The 22,227-nt window shown below is 31.5% G+C and overlaps 5 protein-coding genes and 2 long non-coding RNA genes across 9 annotated transcripts in view; 4 read left to right on the top strand and 3 right to left on the bottom strand.

The window, feature by feature from the left end:
• Positions 1 to 22,227, bottom strand: part of LOC129787983 (protein Peter pan) — a 1,185,971-nt gene that overhangs the window by 682,976 nt on the left and 480,768 nt on the right. The gene's annotated exons all lie outside the window — the stretch shown is intronic.
• LOC129787980 (L-dopachrome tautomerase yellow-f2-like) overlaps positions 1 to 22,227 on the top strand; it is a 1,067,766-nt gene that overhangs the window by 564,771 nt on the left and 480,768 nt on the right. The window lies entirely within an intron of this gene.
• LOC129788040 (uncharacterized) lies at positions 4,239 to 4,775 on the top strand. Its single transcript, XR_008750279.1, has 2 exons — positions 4,239 to 4,346; positions 4,410 to 4,775. It is a non-coding gene; the product is annotated as an uncharacterized LOC129788040 (long non-coding RNA).
• Positions 5,189 to 6,619, top strand: LOC129788039 (uncharacterized). Its single transcript, XR_008750278.1, has 3 exons — positions 5,189 to 5,428; positions 5,600 to 6,292; positions 6,359 to 6,619. It is a non-coding gene; the product is annotated as an uncharacterized LOC129788039 (long non-coding RNA).
• On the bottom strand, positions 6,998 to 8,097 carry LOC129788020 (diphthine methyl ester synthase). The gene is made up of 2 exons (XM_055823983.1): positions 7,898 to 8,097; positions 6,998 to 7,833 (listed from the first exon to the last, which is right to left on the bottom strand). The coding sequence occupies exons 1-2, from the start codon at positions 8,030 to 8,032 to the stop codon at positions 7,156 to 7,158; spliced, it is 813 nt and encodes a 270-aa protein (XP_055679958.1). The 5' UTR covers positions 8,033 to 8,097; the 3' UTR covers positions 6,998 to 7,155.
• On the top strand, positions 8,333 to 9,496 carry LOC129788017 (cyclin-dependent kinase 5 homolog). The gene is made up of 2 exons (XM_055823979.1): positions 8,333 to 8,546; positions 8,626 to 9,496. The coding sequence occupies exons 1-2, from the start codon at positions 8,448 to 8,450 to the stop codon at positions 9,394 to 9,396; spliced, it is 870 nt and encodes a 289-aa protein (XP_055679954.1). The 5' UTR covers positions 8,333 to 8,447; the 3' UTR covers positions 9,397 to 9,496.
• The window catches only part of LOC129788002 (G protein alpha o subunit), a 64,741-nt gene continuing 53,785 nt past the window's right edge, over positions 11,272 to 22,227 (bottom strand). For all 3 annotated transcript variants that reach the window (XM_055823951.1, XM_055823952.1, XM_055823950.1), the window contains exons 6-9: positions 21,354 to 21,482; positions 21,133 to 21,262; positions 19,628 to 19,781; positions 11,272 to 19,425 (exon numbers count right to left, since the gene is read on the bottom strand). In XM_055823951.1, the coding sequence (XP_055679926.1) occupies positions 19,238 to 19,425; positions 19,628 to 19,781; positions 21,133 to 21,262; positions 21,354 to 21,482 (601 nt within the window). In that variant the 3' untranslated portion in view covers positions 11,272 to 19,237. The remainder of the gene's footprint in view (positions 19,426 to 19,627; positions 19,782 to 21,132; positions 21,263 to 21,353; positions 21,483 to 22,227) is intronic.

Genomic DNA, 22,227 nt, shown 5'->3' with positions numbered 1-22,227 from the left:
CTACTGACAAAATTAGACAGACAATTACTTTTTAAGATATTTAATATTAATTTTTTTTTCTGATTCACCATTTTACCCCAGCTACAAATTGAAATGTGTTTTTGATATAGGTAATGAATGTATGTTATGAGTAAGTTAATAGATTATAAAGAAAATTGTTCAAGAAAGATATATGATTCAATTAAATTTGTTTTAATAGAAACTTTATGAAATTAAAATTTATAACTTGAATAAAAATAAAAATATAACAATAAACTTTTTCTTTTTTTGTTAATAAGATTTTCTCTCTTTTATTTATTTTTTTACAAAATTTGTCCCTCAGAAACATTTTTACTTTCGATATGATGTACTTAATTAAACAAAATTAAATCGTACGTACTTCAATCGTTTCTACGAATTGAATTATGTAATGACGAAGAGTGAAAAATCGTTCAAGGGCTATTCCCTTACTGAGCCATCTTACATGCGTAAACAATTTTAGATCTCCATACGGTGCGTTCTGCTCTTGAAGGAAATTTTTAAATTGGCGGTGCATTAGGGCGTTTTGGCCGCCTCTTATTGCATTGATAATTTGCGTCGCAACTTTCATCGTATCTTCCAGACCGACTGCTTTTGCTGAAAGTGTTTGACAATGTATCATACATTTAATCGCTGTCAACTCAGGTTTGTCCTTTTTTAAAAGGCCTGCGCAACCTTTCCTTGTGCCAACCATGGATGGGGCCCCATCGGTACTGAGTGAAACCAATTTATCTAATGCCCCAAACTCTTTTAGAGCATTAAAAACTACAAAAAGATGAAATTAAAAATTAACGATATAAATTGCAGGGAAATCTCAAAATTAATTCACAAATTTTTATCACTGAGTTGTGTATCCACGGAAAGAAAAGTTTGTAAAAAATTGAGTGTGGAATTATCATTAAAAAAAAAATACCAAAAATACCTTTCGGAAAAATTATATCAATTTGATAATTTTAAAAGAAAATAATTTCTGACAAATGCATGATCATTCACGTCAGCTTTTTAGAAATATTGTCCAATTTTTTTTTCAATTCCATTTCTTGAACATAAAATCATCTTGTCTTTTTGCTAGGTAAAATATTTTAGCACTGTGAAATTATAAAAAATATAACTGAAATAAAATAAATTTATTCATGAAAACCAAATGTACGTTAAAATACAGAGGAAAAAAATTTAAATTTAATTGTTGATTTGACCAAATTTTAACAACTTTTTAGTGAGAACTACATTTAAAATAAATTTTGTTGAAATTTACATGGAATTTTTAACAAATTTGTCTTTCCGTGTAGGAGTCGCCAATGGGAAGAATTAAAGTTAAAGTTAAAAAACGAATGAAAAAAAGATTGGTTGACAGTGAAGAATATAATTTGTTATCTACCTTCCTCATAAATATCCTCACCGCGGGTGGTTTCTCGCAATTGCCGCAAATCCAGGTAGGATTCAAAAGTTGAATTGTCTGGCATTATGCCACGAATAAATATCATCAATTGAGAATGATGGGAGATGTCGGTGCTTTCATCGATAGCGATGCTGATTTTTTTACTCTCCTTAATTTTTCTTATCATCTCGTCCCTCATTTTCTCACTAATGTGAGAAATATTGCGGCTAATCGTATACCTCGAAAGAGGAATTTGATTTAAAAATTCGGCACAATCGCAATTATTGCACCTGTTCTTCAGAATATTTGAGAAGACATCCCTCCATCTCCCCGCGTCCGAGAATGGCTTTTTCAAACGGCCCGTTTCCAAAGCAAGCATTCTGGATGCCTTTGTGGCATCCATATTCTTTTTTGGTTTTTCCACTTTCATCGCCACCGACTCACTGGACCTCACATTTGTAGCAAGTTTAGATTCATATTTATGATGCGCCTTAGCCCAATGCATTGCGAATTTGTAAAGCGTTGGGCCTTTTTTAATTATTTTTAATAAAATGAATTAAAAAAAAATATTACAAGGAAAAATCTTTATTCAAATTTTCATTATATACACAAAATTATTTGAAATTTAAATTTATAATTTGAAATATATATAACTAGTTAACATTAACTCCCAATCATATATGATCAAAGAATTCTATTTAAAGCAATAATAAAGGAGCGTATATTAAAGGGAAGTGGTGAGTAGAAGTGAATAAATAGAGTACTTCGACAAATAATTTAAAATAAAAAAACAGCAGGTAAAAATTGGGATAAATTATTTTTGTGGGGTCGGTATGAAGTGGGGGGGTGGTTGAAGCAAAATCTCACATAGCGCTTGCAACTCGTATTAACCCCTCTACTCCCCCAACAAATTTCATTACGATCGGCAGAGCCGTTTTGGAGGAGTTCATGTGCCACAAACCGACAAACAGACTTTTCAGGAATAAATTTTTTTAAATCATTTATGTATATAGTCCCTTTATGTTGTAATTATTACTGGGGCATAAATAAAGTCATCTTATCTTATCTTATCTTATTTACTTACTGCGTTGTATTACATGCCCACACAATTTGCATTCCGCGGTTTCATCATCCCAGAATTTAAAATGATAGTTAACATTTATTAATTCCTTTTGCGATGGCATGCTTAATTACTCTTATTTTACTTTCAAAAAAAAATTATTCACCGTCTTAATTTGTAGTACGTTGCAGCTGAAACTAAAGCACTCACGAGAAAATTTGGATGTAAGACTCTCATAGAACTTTCGAGACGCTCCTTCAGAGAACTTCTTATAACACACACATGCAAATCATTCACGTATTAAACTCCACAGAAAGAGACAAACATATAAGTAATACACACTAATTTCTTAGTGTGCGTGCGTAAGCACCCAGGGGCGAAAAAAAATATAACATTCGCAGACAAAGCTAGGACTTTTTTTATAAAAGAAAATTGAAATTTTTTAACCCTTTTTGTAATAAAAAAAAATAGTAAATTAGTTGAGGAAGAAATAATCTTTTTTTAAAACAACTTTCCATCCAAAGGCTTTTTTGTAATGAATGAAAAGACCATTTCTTTTCAATAAAGATTATTAATAAAATTAAAATTTAACTTTTGCATTTAATTTTCGATAAAGGATCTCACAAAACGACAAACTATTTCGAACATTTTCAGTTTTTCGTCCGTTTTCCCTCTTTTTGAAAACCTTCGGATGTTTTCATTATTTGGTATTGTACTGTTCTCCCCTATTTTCCTTATATTTCTATTGTAATAGTAAATCAAATTAGTGGTATAATATCAAAAAATTTATATTTAAAATGATTGGGGAATAAAAAAAATTTAATGGAAAAAAAAATGAAATCATTGACATTGGTTGGATTTGATACCACGACCATAATATTCGAAAACGGCTACGCTACACGTCACCTAACTTGTCGTTACCAACAAGCAAGCAAACTTTTTATTCAACCTGCCTACAACCCCGCTCACGCGGTTGAGAAATACACACACATAAGCATGCGCACATGTGTGTGGTCTTCGGTTACCCGGGCAATTCAGTCGTGTGCTAATCGGCACACGCAGCAATGAGAAAGAGCAGCATGCTTATATTTGCAGCAATGAGAAAGAGCAGCACGCTTAGATTTTTGCGTGTGCGCTCGTTCTCTCACGAAAAATGTCTCTCACTGCTCTCACTGAAAAGGCGCTTCATACAATTTAATATGGGAAATTAATTTTATTTTATTAAATCTTCAATTACCATAAAGAATTTTTGGTAAAAATATGAAGCGAATGCGAACTACATATACAAAATAGTTCGTCGCCATGTAAGACTTTTTATAATGAAATGAATTACTACATTGCATTGGTAAAGGAAGAAAAAAAATTTTTTTATTAAAACAACTTTCCTTTCTAAGACATTTTGTAATGAAAGAGTAGTATTACATTCTTTGAGGAAGACAGAGATTTTTCAGAAAAATCTTCGCTTTCTATAAGACCTTTATAATACATTCATTGAAGAAATCCAGGATTTTTTCATACAACTTTCTTTGGTTTTTTTTTGGAATTTTGTTGTAAAAATAAATATTCTTCTTTAATTGTAACATTTTTTTGTTTATTTGTTGGCCATTTTGTAGTTTTTTTTTTTTTGCATATTTTAACATTTTCACAAGATTGTTCATAAATACATAATTTACGAAGGTCAATGGAGGTGTCACGATGAAGCACGTGACACTTGTTGAGAATGTCCTATGACGTGTCCGCTCAAAATAGGAAGCATATAGGAAGAATTGTGAATGGGTTGTCAGTATTTGTTTTTTTCTTTGACGATATGACGAGACGTTCAATGATGCGTTTTTCCTCCGGATTGGAGTCCACAGCAGCCCTATCTCGTAAGACTGAGTCCAAGAAAAGGTTCTGCTGAAGGTAATGAAGCACTCAAAGTTCACTTCACTCAAAGAAAACACTTCTATGCAGGAAGTTCTTGAATGCCGTGTTGGAATCGCCCGTGGTTCCGGATAATTGCATCTCTCCTGGACAAACTGCAGCATCATCTGTAACAGTAAAAGCCACTCAAAATTCCAGCCAGCTACAGCAAGATGGTCATTGGAAATTATCCGGAAATCCTTCACTTACCAATCGATTTGTTTTGAATGTTCTTCCCTCTCAGGGAATTTGACCACAACCAAAGCGTCTGAGGAAGAAAGCTCCTGAAGGATTGGGTTCCTATGTTGTTTGTGAGCTTCTCAGTAGACTTATATGTTCTGTAGGTCCTGTACATATAGCTCACATGAGCTTTTGTCATCTCCTCTGTAAACAAAAATAAATGAAATTAATTCCAAACTCGTTTTCAAATTGTTTGTTTTTTTTTTTAATTTTCCTTGATTTACCTTTGAAAACATTCTACTCCGGCTTTCCCAGGAATCAACCACAAGGAACTTCCTGGAGATTCTGTGTGGGATGTATGAACACTTCCGGAACAATTAATTTCCACAAACCATATCACAAAATCATTCAATTATTAGATTTAAATCTCGAATTTTCCAGTGTTTTTCACTGAATTCCTTCTTTTAACTCACTTCTAAGACAAATATTAGCTTAATAAATCAGTATTATTCACTTTTGCACATTTTTTTTTCATTTCATATTCACTTTGAAATTTTCATACTACATGAGTGAAAATTTCATTCCGGAGGATTTTTAGAAACCTAATTTACTGAATCAGCGAATACATAACCTCATTTGACTGATTGTCATCGAGCTGTCTGCCCACCTCTGTGTTAAAACGTCATTCGAATAAAATTAATTTTTTTAATTTTTAAACATAAATTTAACAATGTCTGATGCGTTTGAAGATTTATTAGATAATTTAAATGATGATTTAGTAATATTACTAATTTGCATAAGCGTTTTCTGTTTATGTTTATGCTTGGTTTTCATTTATCTTTGCATTCGTTTTTGCGCAAAGAGCTCCGAACGCAGAAGCTCCCTTTTCCGTAAGTTTTCACGTAATTTTCATGATTTTTCTTTAAGTAAATTAAATTTTAGAATGCTTTGATTTGTAAATGAATTCGCTTAAAGCGTTTTAATCGGCTAAACTCAATTTGTGGGGTGGAGCCTTTATGCAAGGTTAATTTAAACATGAATTTTTTTTTCTCACAAAACAGGAAATGCTTCAGAGATACCATCAAGCAGGAGGCCAGGACAGCAAGATGAGGGAATTATTGTACCACTTCAGGGTACAATAAATCAGCAGGAATCTCTAGGATATACAGATGTCTACAGAGGAGGAGGAGGAGGAGGACAAGATCAAAGACCAACAGCTCCCATGGAAACAAATCTACCCTATCCGTCTTATCCCTTCTATGACAGGATGCCAGTACCTCAGGTGCCTAGCAACAGCTCAAAAGATCAGCCAAATCAGGCTCAAGATAACCCACCTTCATATAACGATGTAATAACAAGCCCCAATTACTATCGGGATAAATAAAAAATAGATTTTTAAGGAATCCAAAAGCCTCAAAAAAAATTTCAGAAGTTCGTTACAAGCAACGAATCCTTTTAAAGAAAGGAGAAATATGCGTAGAAGACCCTTCGCGCTTTTGCGCAAAAATATTTTTGCGAGAGATTGTTTACAGAATTTTCCTCCTTTCTGTACCTTTTTCCCTCATTCCAAAAATTCTTCCTAATTGCCAGACAATAATTTATGTCTCGTGGGGATATAGTAGATGATCCATTTTGGACGATAGTTTTGATCCTTTTTGGGATTTTTCTTTGGACAGTGTATCTAATGAGTTTGTGCTACCACAAATGCCGAAAGTCTTTTACAGACTCCACCACAGATGAGTCTCAACGCCCAAGTAAAGTTATTTATAGCATAAAATTCCTTCTGTTCAAGGTCATTAAGGGAATTTTCTTTCCGGCAGATGAACGCACGGAAATGCTTCCACGGCCTGATCGGGAAAATCAGCTGAATGGAATGTCTGAGAGGGAAACTCTCCATTCAACTAGAAATTTAATTCCACCCTCCAGGGGAAGCTTGGAAGATGATCCTCCATCATATGATGATGTTATGCGAAATCAAGCTTATTATGAGGAACATTGATTAACAATATTTTTGAGACAAATCATAGCAATCTTGTAAATAAAATTTGGAGTGTTAAAAAATAAAATAAAATTGTTCTCAAGGCTGTTCCCATTCAAATAAAATATCTTTCATTGTCAGAACATTTTCAAGAGAAGAAAATAAGGGAAATTAATAAGAAATTTCAGGATAAGAAAGACAACTTTTTCCGGAAGCGTCGGCAGATTTCCTGGGTCTCAATCCACCTTGTTTAAAACCTTTAAAACAGCTTTATCCGAAGTTTTCGATGCTAATTTGTGCGTCTTTTTCAGCGGTCAGTGTGTCAATTGGGTGGATCGCGTCCCAATTTCTCAGTTTTTAGGTGTTTTGCAGAGTTTTCATAAAGTTTTTCACAAAATTTTCCAACTTTTTAACCATTTTTGCCCATTTTCAATTTTCAGCCATCTTCACATTTCACTGACAAAGAAAGAATCACAGCCCATAAGTTTTACTTAACGTTCATTCGCTTTATACTGTTCCATTTACTTTGGTAAACTTCTTTAACGGACTCCACGTAATCCGTCCACGTTGTCCTCCAGTCTGTCCACAAGACAAACAAGTAAAAGATAAACCTTTCCACTGATATTTATAATAAAGTTATCACAGTTTCCGGGAGCTGAATTGTTGAATGAATTCCACTTCTAGCGGATGAAGTTCCTTGGCGGGAATCACAAGAGAATGCAGTGGAGCTCCTAGATCCACTTCCGTCATCTCCTTGAGGCTACATGCAATGATTTTTTGACTATCATGGCCAACTCTTGCCAGCCCAATTGCCAGGGAATCCCTGGAAAGTTCACCCGGAGTGTTCTTGATGATTTCCATGAGTTGCTGACTTGCTTCAGCGACACTCATGAATCTCGGTGGCTCATATTGTCGTGTCTTCCGCGTGAGACTCTCTAGGGTGGGTTCCCTCACACGAATATCCAAGAGGCAGAGGGTGTGCAGTCCCATTTGGCGATTCTTGAGGATTTTCCCGAAGAAACTATCGGGTTTCCACGTCTCTGTCCAGTAGGGAATTGAAATTGTTTCCCCGAAGGAGTACAGCTGAAGCCCACAACATGCCACGGCATTCATAATGGATGCATTGTGAACCACCTGGCAGGGAATCTCACGTTCTTTTGCACGCAACATGAGATCCGTGTGTGTTGTTGCGCCAAATGGATCACCAACAACCAAAACAGCCACATCTTTCACCTCAGCATCGGCGAATATTTCATCTGTGTGCTGCTCAATCATCTCCCTGTCAGCGAGAATCAGCTTCCTCCCGTAGAAATCCTCCTAAAAACCAAAAAATGTGTGTAAAATACATTTCCGGAAAGGCGCCTTTTGGGGGGAAACTAACCAAACTTTCCTGACCACAGGAGAGAATCGATGTGTAGGCTTCCAAATAGACACGATCGCATCTCTTAACAATCTCCAGACCCTTCACTGTTATATCTTTGGGGTCCCCAAGACCAATTCCAATGATGAAGAACATTTTTTTGGGGAGAAATTGCAGGAAGAGCACAATAAAAACAACAAAAGCGTGGAGATGAGAGCCGAAGAGACGATCAAACTACTCTGAAGTTTTTATTAGTGTCATGGCTAAAAGAATTAAAGAATTTTCTTTTATATTTTCAATTTTGAAGAAAAGGCTTAAAATCATCAATTTTCCGGCAGTATCAGTCAGAATTTTCTCATTTTCCACATAAGACTTCTGACACTGCAACAAATAGAAATCTTTATGCGTTTTTACAGTGTATAACCGTCACATTCAAACCATGAGGTTGCTCCACACCAAAAATTCAGTTTGGTGTCTAATTTTATTTTCCCAGTGTTTTTATCTTTTGGGAAAAAGACGAAAAAAGTCCACAAAAAATTGCTTTCTGTGGCGATTTCCGCTGGAGGGAGTCATGCAGAAGTACGAGAAGTTGGAAAAGATTGGTGAAGGCACGTACGGGACGGTGTTTAAGGGGAAAAATCGCGATACTCTGGAGATAGTGGCGTTGAAGGTAAGCACAAGTAGTGTGTTGCACTCTGATGTTTACTATTTTGATCCATTTGGGGCACCCCTGTGTGGTTCCTTTGCAGCGTGTCCGGTTGGATGAGGATGACGAGGGGGTACCGAGTTCAGCTTTGCGGGAAATTTGCCTCCTGAAGGAGCTGAAACACAAAAACATCGTCCGCCTGTACGACGTCCTGCACTCAGATAAGAAGCTAACGCTGGTGTTTGAGCACTGTGATCAGGATCTCAAGAAGTACTTTGACAGCCTCAATGGGGACATTGACTTGGACGTGGTGAAGAGCTTCATGTACCAACTGCTGCGTGGATTGGCCTTCTGCCACAGCCACAACGTCCTCCATCGTGATCTCAAGCCACAGAATTTGCTCATCAACAAGAATGGGGAGTTAAAATTGGCTGATTTTGGCCTTGCGCGGGCTTTTGGGATTCCAGTTAAGTGCTACAGTGCCGAAGTGGTCACCCTGTGGTACCGTCCACCTGACGTCCTCTTCGGCTCGAAGCTCTACACAACGAGCATCGACATGTGGTCAGCGGGATGCATTTTTGCGGAGCTGGCAAATGCCGGACGACCCCTTTTCCCGGGATCCGATGTTCTGGATCAGCTCAAGAGAATCTTCAAACTTCTCGGGACACCAACAGAGGAAACCTGGCCCGGTGTTACCCAGCTGGCAGACTACAAACCCTTCCCACTCTACCATCTCACAACGTCCTGGAGTCAAGTGGTGCCACGCCTAAACTCCAAGGGGCGCGATCTCCTGCAGAAACTCCTCGTATGTCGTCCCAATATGAGAATAAGTGCCGAACAAGCAATGGCACATCCCTATTTCAGTTCAAATTGAGATCTTTCCCCGCGGAAGGTTACAAAAGTTCCCTCGTCGACAATTCTTACAATATTATACTCTGTCTCTCCAAGAAAAAAAAAAGAAACCTATAAATACTTTTAAATTTGTAGTCATAGACTCTATTTTATTATGTACCTATACTATTTAATTAAATTTAATTTTAATTGTATTATTACCCTGACAATGTACCAAAAAAAAAAGAAAAAAAAATATTTGTAATACCTAAGAAATAAAATAAAAGTCCAAATAAATGTGGGTTTTTCGCCGGATTTGTGGTCACTTCATCATTACTAAAGAGAAGTGACCACAAATCCGGCGAAAAACTCAAATTTTTGCACCAGCATCCCCTAATTGTCCAGGACTTGAAAATCCTGGGATGAGATCCCCAATCCTGAGGTCACTTCATCATTACTAAGGAGGAGTGACCACAAATCCGGCGAAAAACCCAAATTTTTGCACCAGTACCCTCTATTTGTCCAGGATGTGGGAATTCTGGGATGAGATCCCCAATCCTGTGGTCACTTCATCATTACTAAGGAGGAGTGTCCACAAATCCGGCAAAAACCGACTATTTTGCACCAGCATCCCTTATTTGTTCAGGATTTGATAATCCTGGGACATTCCGGGGATGAAATCGTCATTCCGGAGGTCACTCCATCATTATCAAGGAGGAGTGACCACAAATCCGGCAAAAAATCCTAACTTTTGAGTAAGGAATGCATAAAATCCAGTATTGGTCAGGAGGATCAGGAAGATATGGAAGTTCAGTGATGGTATCAAATATCCAGATGAACAGAAATGGCCAGAAAGGCGGTAAAAATCTTTAACATTTATTCGCGGAAGAGCCAAAGATGGCAAATTGCTTATTAAAGGAATTTACGAACCTTCACGAACATGGAGGTGAAAAATTACGAATTTGGAGTTCAAAAGCGAATTTCACGAATTTGGAGTTCAAAACTACGAACCTTTTTACGAAAAAGGAGTGAGACCCCATTTTACGAACTGGAGGTTGATTTTCCCATAAGACCAATGAGTAAATAACGAACCTTCTACGAACTTTCGACGAACTTTTATTTTTTGTGCAGAGTAACTATTGCTAAACACGAATCTAATCTGAATTTTCCGAAAAACTTTTCCGAGTTTTCCCGTAAAACACTGATAGTAAAAAGTACCGCTTGGGGCAAAATGGTGAATTTGGTGTTTTTTTTAAAATAACTTTTTAAATTTTTGAAAAAATAATTTCCCTTAATTAGTATAACTATTATATACAATTTAGGATGTTTGATCATTCAGTATTACCAATTTTTATAAATTAAAAAAAAATAAAAAAGGCAAATTCTTGAATTTAACGTTTTTTTTTAATTTTTTGTATTTTTTTAATAAAAAAAAAAAGTTTTATTTGATACAAAAATCTCACATTCTCAATAGATATTATAGTGCTTTGCTAAAATAATTTCATTAAATTAAGATTAGCGAACAAAAAAGGCAATTAACCGTTTTACCCCAGGATTTTTGGAACAGGCGTTGGAAGGGTTTGGAAAATGGCCTGAAAAAGCATTTTCCCATTGAGATAGAGAAAAATCGTCTGAGACAAAGTTGTAGCCCGGAAAATTTCCTATAAGATAGTTCTCATGGGAAATCTCAAATATTTCCATGGACCTTAGGAAAAATTATCCCCCAAAAATTCACCGAATTACCCCTGTTTCCCCTATTTTTGATTGAAATCAGTTTTTGCATTTTCTCTGTTTCTTCTTCGTCCTCCAGAGATGAATCTGAAAACTCCAAAAATAATCCCAAATGGTCATCAAAGGGTTAAAATGAGCTATAAAGAATGTAGTAAGCTCACAGCGAGCGTATAGGCAAAAGCACTTCTTATTTTTTTATATAGTGGCTAAAACGCTTTTATTTCCGATTTTTACATCACACATAAAATGACATACACATTAAGTTGTTTTTTTTTTTAAATATAATATTATCATTATTATAATTATTTCAAATTGTTTTTAAGTGTTTTCCTTTTATTATTTTCTCATCATCCTTTTTTTTTGTTTAAATTTAACCCTTATGTAATGCTTTATATTAGTTGTTTTCATCTTATAGTTTTCACCTTATTCTTCTTTTTTTTTTCTTTAGCTTTTCGTATAATATTTGTTTTTTTTTCTCTCTAATGATTATATAAAAAGCTTCTTGATGTTTTTCTCTCTGTTGGTTTGTTCTTCACTTATTTTTTCACTATTTTTTTATTTGGTGTTTTTTTATTATTTCTTTTTCTCTTCATGATTATCATTAATTTTTTATTTACTTTTTAATTTATCTTTTCATTCTCTTTACAATATTTTTTTTCTTTACTGCGATTTTCTTGTTTAGATGGTTTCTTTTTTTGTATGTTTTTAATGCTTTATTTTTTTTGTTTGTTTTTTTGTTTGTTTTTCACACTTTTCAGCATCTTTCACTAGTTTTCATTTTATTTAATATAATTTTTTAAATAAATGCTTTTCTTACTTCCATTTAATGTTTCTTTTTTCCTTTACTAAAAGACTTTTTCAATGCAAATTAAGAATCTCTGACAGACGATATACAAATGCTTTATTTTTCATTTTATTTAATGTGTCTCGTGTAATGTTTTTTTGATGTAAATGTTCCTACTCAATGTCTCTTCCTCAATAAAAGATGTGTGTAGAATTTTTTTTTAGCTTTTGATTATTTTTTCTTTTAAATATAAAGGTTTTTTTTCTTTATTTCATGTAGATTATGATTTATATACGATGGTGTGATATTTTTTCTTACTATATTTTTTCTTCATTTTTTTTTATCCTTTATCAATAAATTTACATTGCGTTTACAATAAGAACGACGCTATTCTTCCATTTGTTTTATTTATTTTTTTCATTCAATTAATTTTTCAACCTATTTTTCTTCTTTTAATTTGTAGTGATTTCTTTTTAAAGGATAATTTCAAAAGAAAAGTAATAAAATTATTTTTCATCGATTTTGTAAAATGTTTTAGGGTTAGTATGAGTTTTCTTTTTTTTTAATTTTTCTTTACTAACTTGTAATTAATTGTTTGAAGAGAAAATGAGAATAAAGCCTCTCTGCAAATTTTAAAAGAAAATAATAAATTTCTCAATTTTAAATACACTTTTCATCTTTTTTTTGTATAATTTTCAGTATTAATATTCATTTTTTTCTTTTGGTTTTCTTCACTTTTTTTTTAATAATAATTATTAGCATATTATATGCGTACTATGTATGAGTCCAACACGCATGAAAAGGACTTTGATTTTCTTCTCTCTTGTTCGCATTGCTCCATTCTGGGGTTATTTTCTCTCTTTTTTTTTTTTTTAATTTCCTTTTTGTATTTTTTTTTTCAAAAATTATCGCTGGATTTTAAGCCATCACGCGTAAAAGAGATTTTTTTTTGGATTTGTTTTCTTTAATCTTTTTTTTTTTTGCTTCTATTGCCATTTTGTGGTTTTCGCCGTATCCTCGCGTTCTCTTCACCGCAATTGGCTGGACTCATTTTTTTGCACATCCCTTCCTACGAACATTATAAAACCTTATCTAATAGTTAGTTAGATATTACATAACCTCTGTTTACTTCACCTTTTTTTTACGTTTAATTTTAATAGATTTACTTTTTCATTTTCTCATTTTTACTATCGTTAGATTGCAATTAAAAATTATTTTTCACTTTTACTCAACTGCATCTAAATATTTTAGGTTATTATTACCATTTTTTCCTTGTATGCAAAAACCAAAATTAAACCCACAGAAGGATTTTTTTAAAAGATTTTTTTGCGCTGAAATAAATTTAATTTAGCTTGCGGGAACAAGAGTTGCGTTGACTAGCACATTGAGTCTCATTTTTGAAATGGAATTTCTCAAATTTGAAGTTATTCTGGAATTTGTGGTTTTTAACCCCTTAAGGACCATAAGGGATCTTTTAAGATTTCTTAATTTTTAGTTTTTCGTCCTTTTCATAGGTCCTTAAAGGGTTAAATTTAAAAAAAATCAATTCTCCAGATTTTTGACAAACATTTGAAATATGTAGTTTTCAAGCCCTAAAGCAAAATTCGTCTTTATTGATTTTTTAATGAATTTTCAATTCTAGAAATTTCAAACGTTAAGCATTCTGACAGTGCCTGCTGTTAATATGGGTTAATGTCACCCCTTGTCTGATTTTTAGGATTCATTTTTCAACGAATTTTTCTGAAAGAATTTTTTGAATTGTGACCAGAACTTAGCTTTCAAATATTCTTAAATAGAGAAATCCAATGATTTTTTGATCAAACATCAAGCTTTTTGACAGAGACAGCTGTCAACTCAGCAACTCACGTCAACGCATTGAAATAATGTCAAATTGAAACTCAAAATATTTCTTTGAGCGAAGTATGAGATTAATCGTTTGAACTTTGTGTATAAAGCATTAAAAAGCATTCTTTTCAGATTTAAAATGACAAAATAGATAGTAAAAAAAGCCAGCAAAAAACAGCTTGAAGACATATTTTTGGTCTCATTTCTTATCTTTTAGAAGAGATTATTCTTCTTCTTTTTTTATACATCTTTTCTCCGTAACTAATGATATATAATATTACTTGAATGTTTTTTTTCTTTATCATGTCATTCGCTATTTTCTTCCACTTCTGGTTCTTGCGCTATTTCTTGTGTTAAGGTAGGTAATATTAGGTAATTATTTGTTCTGAAAATCAAAAAAAAAAAGTTTCAATGCATCTTCTTACTCTATCATACTGAGAGGACATTAATGTAATTTATGCAATGAAAGTGTTTATTTTTTTCTTTTCATTTTCGTTTATGTGGATTTTATGTGTGTGTGTTCAAAGTTCTCGATTGATTTTTTTTACTAATAAATCTGCATTACTTTTTTTTTAATCTTGTTATATTTTTTTTACCACAAAACCTATAAATTCTTATGAAACTTTCACAGATTTTTTTCTGTTTTTTTTATTCTCTCATTTTCTCTTACTATATATTTTTCATTTATAGATTTTTTTTTGTTACTTCTAATGTTCTCATATTTTTTTTTACTTAAGTAATGTGTATATATAGAATTCAATTAATTTTTTTTCTTGGTATATTAATTTGTAATTTAATAATTTTTTTTATGTATATAACAACAATGCGCTTATATATGTTTTTTTTATTTTGTACAAAAAGAGCAAAGATTTTTTTAATTCTTTTTTTTCTTCCATATAATATTCATCATTCTAGTTATTTGAATATTTTTTTAATCTAGTTTTTTTGCAGTTAATGTTTTCTCATTATAATTTATTTTTTTATGGAACTTAAAAAAAGGAATTTTTTAAGAAAGTTTTATTAATATTTCACCCTAAATAACTATTGATTTTTTTCTTTTTAAAAAAGTGTTTAAAATTGAGAAATTGGTAAGTTTTTTTTTGTTCAAAAATGAAGGATGATGTTTTTTTTTTATATAAAATTTGCTTCATTTTTTTGTAATGTGTTTCTTAATTAATTCTTTTTTTCATTTTATTTTAATGACTAGATTATAGTTTTTTGTTGTTATTTTCAACATTAGTAGAAGATATATTTCATGTTTTCACTCGCTTTCTTGGAAATAAATTAGATAACATTTCGAGAGAATGTTTCAAGTGAATTTTATCAATATAGAAAACTTTTCTTTCTTTTTTTTGTTTTCACTTTATTTGTTAAAGGAAAAACTTTTTTTTTGTGAACCTGAATACGTTTTTTAAGAAGGATTCTTTTCTAGGGTTTTTTTTTGTTTGTTTTGAAAAATCCTACATTAGGGGATGAATTCTCAATTGAAATGCTGCGCTTTTCCATAGTTTTTATCGACTTTTCTTCTCATTGAAAAGTTGGAGGAAAACAATGGAGAAACGCAGTGTTTCACTTGAGAATTTACCCCCAGAGAAATAAACTAAATATGTACGAAAAATTTCGATAAAACTGACTTAGTTCGTTATCAAAAATTTTTTACATTATCTTCTTTATTTTTTTTACTATATAATATTTTTTATGCAATGTAGGTTTTTTCTTCCCATTTATATTTATTACAAATCTTTGGTCTCCAATTGTGTATGTGTGTGTAATTTAAGAATTAATTAGAATGCTTTTTGTTTTGTTCTTTACTGAATGTTTTTTTTTCTTCACTTTTGTTTATTCATTCACTACATAACTCTTTTTTGTTGTTTTTTTTTATTCTTTCAACTACACGAATTTTTGGTAATTTATGCATCAATTAAATTTTCAAATTAAAAGGTTTTCTTTTTGTTAAATATTTTGTGGAAATAAAGAAGAATTTGAAAATTGCGATGTTCCGTCAGAGGTTTTATTTATTTTTTTCATTTTAAAAAGAAAAAAATTTCATTTCATTGGGAAAAACTGTTGAAGGCAGTGAATGTGACTACATTTAGGCAGTTAATTTTTCATTTCGTTCAAACCTGATTTTTTTTAATCCATCTCTCTTTCACCCCCCTCAATCAATCTACAACCCTTCCCTAAAAATACAAAAATAAAAGATTTCTTTAAGAATGAAAGAAAAACAAATTAATACAAAAAGAAAGAAAATTTTGTTAGTAATAAAAAGAATGTAACAACAGCATTTTTCAACGAATTTTTCCCAATTTAACATTCTCTCACTTCCAAATTCAAAACACTTTTTTTTGTTACTTTAATCCTCCTGTTTTCTGCGCGCGCATTTTAACATTACAATTTGTTTAATTTATATATTGGTAGTTTTTTTTTTTACCTAGACGTCATTTTTAGTTTTTAACGATTTTCATCTTCTTTTTAACCTCATTGTTAGGTTTTTACTATTTTCTCTTTTATTAAATTTATAAAATACTTTATAGAGACAGGAAAATATACATAAATTCTAAAAATATATATGGCATTTTGTGCAAAAATTATGAGCGTTTTAATGTTGTGGAGCTGTGAAATAGGGAGCAAATGTGAAATTTTTGGTGTATGTCTTGGCTAGAGCTTCTTCTCATCGCCACTGTGGTACTGAATTGAAGTTTATTAAATATCTGGAGATCGCAGACAAAACGCAACGTTTTTTGCAATCAGCGACGTTTCGAATAATTAATGTTCTTCTTTAAGCTCTTTTATGATAAATCTTACGTGTAATTATGTATTCTTAGAGCCTGAAGAAGAATTATAAATTATTCCAAACGTCGCTGATTGCAAAAAAAACGTTGCGTTTCTCTTGCCCTTTTGACCGCTTTTCTGAGAAAATTCTTCATTCACAAATACCATTGCCGTTAATATTTCTCAATAAAACTTTCACAGTAATTTAGTAAATTATGGCGAATTTCTTTTTAACTAGAATTGTCCGATGCTTTCAAAGTTCTCAAAAATGGCTTGACCAATTTTTAAGATCCTAAAAAAAAAGAATAAAAAAATTGGAAACAAACCTAAAAATCCAGAAATAATTTATAAAATATTTTTAAAATTGAACCTGAAAGAAATTCTCGATCTTCATCGAAAACAAGCGACGATTCGGCAAAGTTTGATTACTTTTATTTAAGACACACCACCAAGGGGACCGCTAAGGTCACAATATTGCTCCCTATTGCAACGCCATCTTTTTTGTTAAATTGACAAAAATAGTCAAAAATAATAAACTATCTCACCGTACGCACAATGATAAATATTCCCTTTATTACGATAGACTTCTATTTTTTTTCTTTTTCATCTACAATCAGTAATTTCCCGTTTTTTTCCATTTGACTACCTTAGAGAAAATATACTTTATGGGATATTAATTCGGTATAGAAAAATAATAAGGAATTGTGTGTTTTTTCTTTCTTTTGTGTGAACAATGAAATTTCTTTTTGTTACTTTCCGACATTTCGAATAAGTTTTCTTTAAGGTTTTTTTAATTTCTGTTGTAAGTCTATTTTTTATGTGTTTTTCAGTGTTTATTTATCCATTTTTTATACTTTATTTTTTATTTACTTATTCTTTTCATTTTAAGTATACAAAAATACGCTAATATATGGTTTTCCTCAAAACACAATTTGGTCAGTATTTCCATCATTATTTTGCTCCATTAAAATTAATCCTTTTCACGTTTTTCTTTTTTTTTGGTTCAATTTATCATGTTATTTCAATACATCGTTCTTGCTCTTATTCATTCAGAAGTTTTTCTTTTAGTTTGAATTGAGAATATTGAAATAATAATTTTGGTATTTTATGTTTTTTTGTTTTCCTTTTAAATAGATATTTCTAAATATAAATATTTTATCCTTTTTTTCCTCACCTTCAATTAAGTTATTTATGTACTTTTTTTTTGCAATAAACTAAACTATTTTCTCTACTCTTTTATCATTTTTCTCTTCTTCTTCTTTTAATGTTAATTAGATGAGCTCGTTCTTTCTCCCGTGTTAAACGTTCTTTTTTTTTACCCTCAAATAACATTTATTGGCACAAAATTTATTTTTTTAAACTATTCTCACGATGGATTAATTTAAGAAAGTAAAATAAATAAATTTTTTTAACAAATAAAATTAATATGCTTTTTTGTGCTGAAGTTTCATGAAAATTTGGGAAATTTTTCGACTATTTTACCTATATGTTTTTCTTCTAATTTTCTCTTTAAATACATTTTTTTTAAAAATATTTTCTAATAACTTTTCATTTATGCATGTTACGAGTTTTGTGCAAATAATAAAAAAATAAAGCTAATTTTTTTGTTAGTTCTTTTGAGACGAAAAAAATGCATTAAGAATTACGTACAGGGATAATAGGAAAAATAATATTCAAAAAGTAAGTAAAAGTGAGGTTGTAAGTTGTTTAGTAAAAAAAAATCTGCTTGAAAATAAATCTCTGTTATGGCGACAGAAGTAGAAAAAGATTAATTATTAGTTTAGACAATAAATAGTCAGTGTGTTAAAATATTATGTACAATAAAAAATATTTCTTTTAAATCTCTCGCTGAGGTAATAATTTCTTCTTTTTTTTATAAATGGTTTTATCTACCGAACTGTGATTCCTATTGGTTTATTTTTCCTTTTTTTTTGCTACCATTTAGTTGAAAATGCTTCTATCGTCACACCTCCAATAAAACATTTTGACTTTTCCACCCACAATTCATTTCATTGCTCTATACACAAAATAAATAATAAATAAAAAATGCAATGTTTAAAATAGGAATGTTAGAAATAAATAAAAGATGTGAGTTTTGCTTCCCCTAAGAAGAATTTAAGTTAAAAATTAAAAAAAAAACTATCGCGTTTTTTAGAATCATTGGCTAAAAATTCTTTTTGTTTCTGAGTGTTTGATAAAATTAAAAATTTTCCAATTGATGTTAAACAAAAAAAAATCTTTTCTATTTGTAATAGACTTTCTGATTCTCAATTTTTTCTTTAACATTTTTGACGCCTTCCTTTACTTTTTTTTTCCTTTTAGTTCACTGCACTATATTCATTTTTTTCGCTATAAGATTTTCATCCCAATTCTTGAATAAACTTTTTTTCTAGAATTTTTGTTTTTTTTTTTTAACTAGTTAGTACACTCTAATTCATTTACCATGAAGAATTTTTAATTATTTCTTCATCATCATTTTCATCCTTCCTATGCATTTTTTGTTTGTTTTAAATATGTATCTTTTTTTCATCTTTAGTTTTTTTTAATAATTAATTAATTTTCTTTAATGTTAAATGTTTCTTTTATGTGTTTTACCTCCCCATTCTCATTGTGTTTGACTTCTTTTTTGTGTGTTGATTTCATGTTGTGTCTGTGTTGTTGAATTATGTAGTGTTTTCTTTCTTTCTCTTCTTTTCTAATTTATTCTCTAGAGTCGTTTAAATAGTTTTTTTTTTATACTTCTTCATTAAATTTAATAGAGACCACAGCCCCTAAGGTTGTTCGCTATGATAACGTCAGTGACTGCATCAAACACAAATTGTATATTGTTCGTATCCGTGGCACACGTCATATGACAGTAGATCTCCTTTGATGTTGATTTATTTTTAGCCTCGAATTGTGCTTGAATATATGCTGCAGCCTCACCATATTCTTGTCCACCTGATTGTATATACATATGTAACAACCAATATATAGTTAATTATTCACACATCATTGTTATATCAAACACACCACAACATTAAAATTGTTTTGTGCATGTATTATATCCTGGCATTTTGCCATCTGCAATACCACCCTCTCCCCGTTTTTTCCCCAAATTTTTAATTAATTTGAAAAGAAGGAAAAAAAAAAGAAAACTTACCTGTGTACTCGGGGAAACAGATTGTCAATGGGCTCTTACGAATCTTCTCCTCGAACAGATCCTTCTTGTTCAAGAACAAGATAATTGATGTATCCGTGAACCACTTATTATTGCAGATTGAATCGAATAATTTTAGTGATTCTTGCATACGGTTCTGCAGATGAAAAAAAAAGAAGATAAAATAATTGCGATACGTTAATAAAATTCTGAGAACAGAAAAGCTGGAAGATATGAACATTTTCTTGAAATAAAATTAATTTTTAATCTTCTTACTAAATATTTGAAAGAATCTTTGGAGAGGGAAAAGCTAGAATAAACTTTATGTTCTTTTCAAATTAACCCTAAAGTGAAGCTTTGTCAGGTAATTACGTAAATGATAAGAGATCATAAAGCTTTTCTTTTCATAAATGATTCTTTTTATTTGTTGATTTTTCAATTTTTAGAAATTATTTTTTTTATTTATGTGATAACAATTAATATGTATGTACTAAGGAATTAAGGGTCTAAGTTTAGGACTTAAATTATGAAAAGTTATTAACGGCTGATGCATTTGAATTAACAAGTTTTGAGAATTTATAACATATGAAGTTTCTTTTGAAATGTCTGAAAATTTTATTTTGGCGTTTAACATTTTCTTTCTAACGTTTGTAGTTTATTTTCCATATATTTGACATTAATATTTTAATGTTTGGCATTTCTTGTCATTGCGTTAATCGTTTCTTTTCTTATATATCACATTTTTTTTCTAACGGTCGACGTCTTACGTTAAATTTTTTTGACGGTTTAAATTCATTTTGAATATTTTTAATTCTTATTTTCTAATTTTTCTCTGCAATTTTTGCTATGAAATTAGTTTCAATCAATCAAGAAGAAAGAAAGAAATCAATCCATAGAAAAACTTAAATTACTTGAACTTTCAGGATAATTAGACGCTCAAATAGGTCAAATAGACTCTCTTGTCTTTGCCTCTGATTCCTTTGCAAAGACTTTATCCACAGTGCAATTCATTAGTCTTTTAGCATAATCATGAAAACTATAGAAGGAAATTGAAATCTTCTGAACTTTCTCATTTCTAAGAAGCTTTCAAAACTTTAATTTACAATCGAGCTCTAATAAAAAATTGAAACTTTAACTTTTTGGAAATCACTGGGCGTTTTCAGATGCCCAAACGAGAGTTCTTTTATGTAAAATTCTATAAGAAAAAAGATCTAGAATTTGATGATAGTCGCTAACCTGTTGAAAAAAAAACTTAAGCACTTTATCTAAATTGATTCGTAAAGTAGAAAGTAATAACCTCCATGAAAATCTAGAAAATCTACGTTAAAACTATATTAGATGCCACTAATGTGTGGAAAATGATACGAAGAGTTCTTCAAACACCCCCAATGTTCTCATCAACTTCTCGTAAACATATCAAAAGAAATTTATTTTACCAACTTAATCAACTAATCGCAATTTGATTGAATCTATTTTCAAATTTAATGAATCTTATCGCATTTTCTTACCGTAGTCTCATCCTCGTGCAGCACTTGATCGTACTCCGACATGGCTACACAGAAGATGATTGCAGTAACATCCTCGAAACAGTGAATCCACTTCTTTCGCTCCGACCTCTGTCCGCCCACATCGAATAATCTGTATTTCGTGAATTGAGAAGGAGAAAAAGGAACAAGAGGGAGGTTTTATGTCTGTCTTACATGTGGGTGGATTATTTTTTGGGACTTACTTGAAATTTAAGTTTTTGAATGAAAAGTGAACTTCGACTATACCGGTGGTTTTAACCCTAGTCCGGAGGATGTCTTGCTCTGTCGGTTGATAATCTTTAGCGCCCAATCTGTCCAAGTCATCCAAGAAACTGCAAAGAAAGGGGGCCATGTGTTTAATTTAAAAGTCTCTTTATGCTACGCAAAGGGATCATTTCGTGCAAAAGTTCCCTTCAAAGTTGTACTTTTTTTGAGAAGAAAATTCTCCCCATATTGTCCTGTATTTTTCCACGAATATATATAAATTAATTAAGTAATTACACTTGCGTGCCTAGAGATGTATATATTTGATTAGAAAATTTCACAGTAGTGTGTTAAATTTAATGTATTGCGCCCAGAGGAGTATTCCACACACAAACACTAGTTTTTCACTTTGCTTAGGGTCTTTTTTTAGCCCACAAACGAGAGGGTGGTAAAGTTTGACGGTTGCTGCTAAAAGAATGAAATATATTCAATATTATTTAGCCCAAAATATATTCACGGAAATCGTGAGATGGGAAGGTTCAAGTGAAAAGTCATGAGTGATGTTTGACACACAAAAAAATCCCTCAAACATCAACGGCGCAACGAAGAAAGTCATCAATTTACTACTTGATATTTAACATGGAGTATGTTCTTCATGGCTATGTAATTGATTACTTATGTGCACCTCTTTGCGCGCCAAACATATATGGAGAATATATTGACTTAAAAGTCGCGCATACGTAGCCTCAAGTACCTCTTCTTATTATACAACAAGAATACACCATGTTTTGCAGATGCGGTGAGACAAAAAAAAACTTTTCACTTTGAATAATCCTCTTCTTGTCTAGACGCTAATTCTTCTAAACTTCTCGC

This window comes from Lutzomyia longipalpis, chromosome 1, assembly GCF_024334085.1.
Source record: "Lutzomyia longipalpis isolate SR_M1_2022 chromosome 1, ASM2433408v1".
Classification (NCBI taxonomy): Eukaryota; Metazoa; Arthropoda; class Insecta; order Diptera; family Psychodidae; genus Lutzomyia; species Lutzomyia longipalpis.
The sequence above is the reverse complement of the archived record's forward strand: the minus strand, read 5'-3'. Positions and strand labels throughout refer to the sequence as shown.

Excerpts from the sequence above, each read along its gene's own strand:
- LOC129788020 (XM_055823983.1), bottom strand. The coding sequence starts at position 8,032 with ATGTTCTTCATCATTGGAATTGGTCTTGGGGACCCCAAAGATATAACA. Across the intron at positions 7,834-7,897 it reads CCTGTGGTCAGGAAAGTTTG|GAGGATTTCTACGGGAGGAA; the intron begins GTTAGTTTCCCC and ends TTTGGTTTTTAG.
- LOC129788017 (XM_055823979.1), top strand. The coding sequence starts at position 8,448 with ATGCAGAAGTACGAGAAGTTGGAAAAGATTGGTGAAGGCACGTACGGG. Across the intron at positions 8,547-8,625 it reads TGGAGATAGTGGCGTTGAAG|CGTGTCCGGTTGGATGAGGA; the intron begins GTAAGCACAAGT and ends GTTCCTTTGCAG.